This window comes from Quercus robur, chromosome 5, assembly GCF_932294415.1.
Source record: "Quercus robur chromosome 5, dhQueRobu3.1, whole genome shotgun sequence".
NCBI lineage: Eukaryota > Viridiplantae > Streptophyta > Magnoliopsida > Fagales > Fagaceae > Quercus > Quercus robur.
The window spans coordinates 29,936,069-29,938,564 of NC_065538.1; the positions used below are offsets into that span (position 1 = coordinate 29,936,069).

General features: G+C 37.4%; 1 protein-coding gene across 1 annotated transcript; it reads right to left on the minus strand.

Moving 5' to 3' along the window:
- Positions 1–904: 904 nt before the first annotated feature.
- LOC126725743 (protein TOO MANY MOUTHS-like) lies at positions 905–2,496 on the minus strand. The gene has a single exon (XM_050430616.1). The coding sequence runs from the start codon at positions 2,490–2,492 to the stop codon at positions 1,017–1,019; it is 1,476 nt and encodes a 491-aa protein (XP_050286573.1). The 5' UTR covers positions 2,493–2,496; the 3' UTR covers positions 905–1,016.

The following is a 2,496-nucleotide window of genomic DNA, read 5'->3' on the forward strand; positions in this document are numbered from 1 at the left end:
AACACTGTTGTTTCTTCCATTAGTCTATATACGCAAAAGCTAAAATAAATATAAGGCCCTTTCATATTCATTGAAAAAAAGAATAAGTTTTAGGCCTTTTCAAATCAATCAGAGTATCAAACTTTGTTTACATGCTAGTAAAGTAATCATAATTCAACCATGCTAGTAAAGTAATCATAATTCAAATTCCAACAAGCAACTTGAGTTAAATTAGGCCTTTCAAATCTCGTTTTTCTTATTCCTTTTCATTATGTATTGAATTGAACCATGTAAAGCTTGGTTGAATTTTAATGCATCAAATAGTTTGGGGGCTATTATGGGCCATCTTGTGTGAACTGTAATAAGCCCAACAATAAACCATTCTTTACCTGGGCCTCCTCACTGACTAACTTGGATCACATACACTCTCGTATCAACCAAAGTTGTCCAGCATTTTTTTTCAAGAAAAAAAAAAAAAAAAAAAAAAAAAAAAAAAGAGGAAAAAACCAAAGATAAGTAAAAAGTTATACTAAGCAGGGCCAATACAATGGAATGCTTGTTACTTATCCATCCCAATTTTTAATAAAGATGTATATTTTTTGTTAGTTAAATGATATGTCTCGATAATTCACAATTAACAAATACTCTTATTTAGATCTGAGGTTCAATTCCTATTTACACCAAAAATCGATTGGTATTTTGATATGATGATCAAGAGCTATTAGTAGGAACGGACGTCATAAATTAAAACTCTCTCAAAAAAAAAAAAAAACACTCTTTATCTTTTCATTTTATCCATAAATATTAGCTAAAGAGATAAGTAAAAAGTTATACTAAGCAGGGCCTATACAATGGAGAAGCTAGGCCACTCTCCTGGCACATTCATCTTCCCTGTGATTTCTTTTATACTTAAAACAGTGTCAGATGAAGTCTTGAAGAGGTGGAAATAGTGTAACTACTTTTCTAACATATTCATGATACAACTAAAGACTAATATTATTAGTATGTTACACAAAACATTATTACATATCTGTGTATTACATTAAAGTCAAAGTACACAGAACAAATGAAGTTAGCTGAAGCAACCTAACGTAAACTGAAAATTTAAAAACTGCATCAGATGAAACATTAAATGTTGTTGGTCCAGAGGTAGAAAGATGCCTTACTATTCTTGCTGACTCAGGCTTTGGCATGTCACATGAACCAATACCTGGATGAGACCATGAATCCAAATCTTCTTCAAAACCACTATTGGCATTGTAACAAAGTCCTGAATTGTTGTAAAGCCTCAACTTACTTCTCATCCTCCAGACCATGTCTCTCCCAAGAGGAACTCGACCAGTTAGTCGATTATCGTTTAGTCTTAACTCGCTAAGATTCTTCAAGTCTTGGAAGTTCGAAGGAATTGAACCGTTTAAGAAATTGTTGTCAAGATAAAGGACACGAAGGTTTGTTAATCGGCCTAGCGATTCAGGAATTGGACCATGTAAGTTCATGTTTGACAAAACTAAAACCATTAAACCTTTCAAACCCTCAAAACAATGACTAGGAATTGGGTTGGACCCCATTGAATTTCCTTTGAGATTCAATGCTTGGAGAGAGGTTAAGCTTCTAAGTGGTGAAGGAAGTGGGCCCGAGAGGCTATTATAGCTTAAATCCAGGAGCATAAGGTTTGTTAGGCCGCTAATTGAGTTGGGGATTGGACCATTTAGACGATTACGGTTAAAATCAATTTTGATTAAGGAATGGCAGGTTCCAAGACTAGGTGGAATTGAACCAGTTAAAAGATTTTGGCTAAGGTCTAAAATGTTCAGAACTGAGAAGTTTAAACTAGGAATTGAACCGGTTAGTCTGTTCCCACTCAAATCTAACGACCTTAAACCGGTGACTTGGCCTAGGGAGACTGGGATTGAACCATTGAGATTGTTTTTGTGAAGATCAAGAACCCTTAAATGGGTGAGATTGCCTAGTTCACTAGGTATGGGACCCACATGCCCGTTTTCTCTAAGTACTAAAGTTTGTAGTGTGGAACCCAATTTACCTAAAAACGCTGGAATTGGTTGGGGAATGTAACTTAAACAACGGTAAAAGAGTAAGGTCCTAAGGTGTGGAAGTTTAGTGATGGATGGTGAAATATAGGATCGGGTCGGGTCGCAAGGTGGGAATGCGGTGTCGTCGGATAAGGCCCCGAAGGAGAGTGAGACAATGTGGTAGATGTTGTCCTTGTCAGGCATGCACTCGATACCGTGCCATCGGCTACGACACACGTCGGGGATGTCGGTGGCCCAATTGTTGCCGGTGGCCCTCATGATGTCGTAGACCGCTTCTTGCTCAAGGGGGTCGGTTCGGATCCCGTTCTTGTTAATGGAGTATCCACTTTGAGGCCCATCAACTAGGCCAGAGGAATCAGACATTATAACTGTAAAAGGCCTAGCAAGTGGCAATAGACACAAGGAAATTAGTACTAGCACTAGTAGTACAACAAAGTTTTGAAGTGAGAAAAAGAGTGCCATTTTG

What these genes read in the sequence shown, in the direction of transcription:
- LOC126725743 (XM_050430616.1), bottom strand. Translation starts at nt 2,492, where the DNA reads ATGGCACTCTTTTTCTCACTTCAAAACTTTGTTGTACTACTAGTGCTA.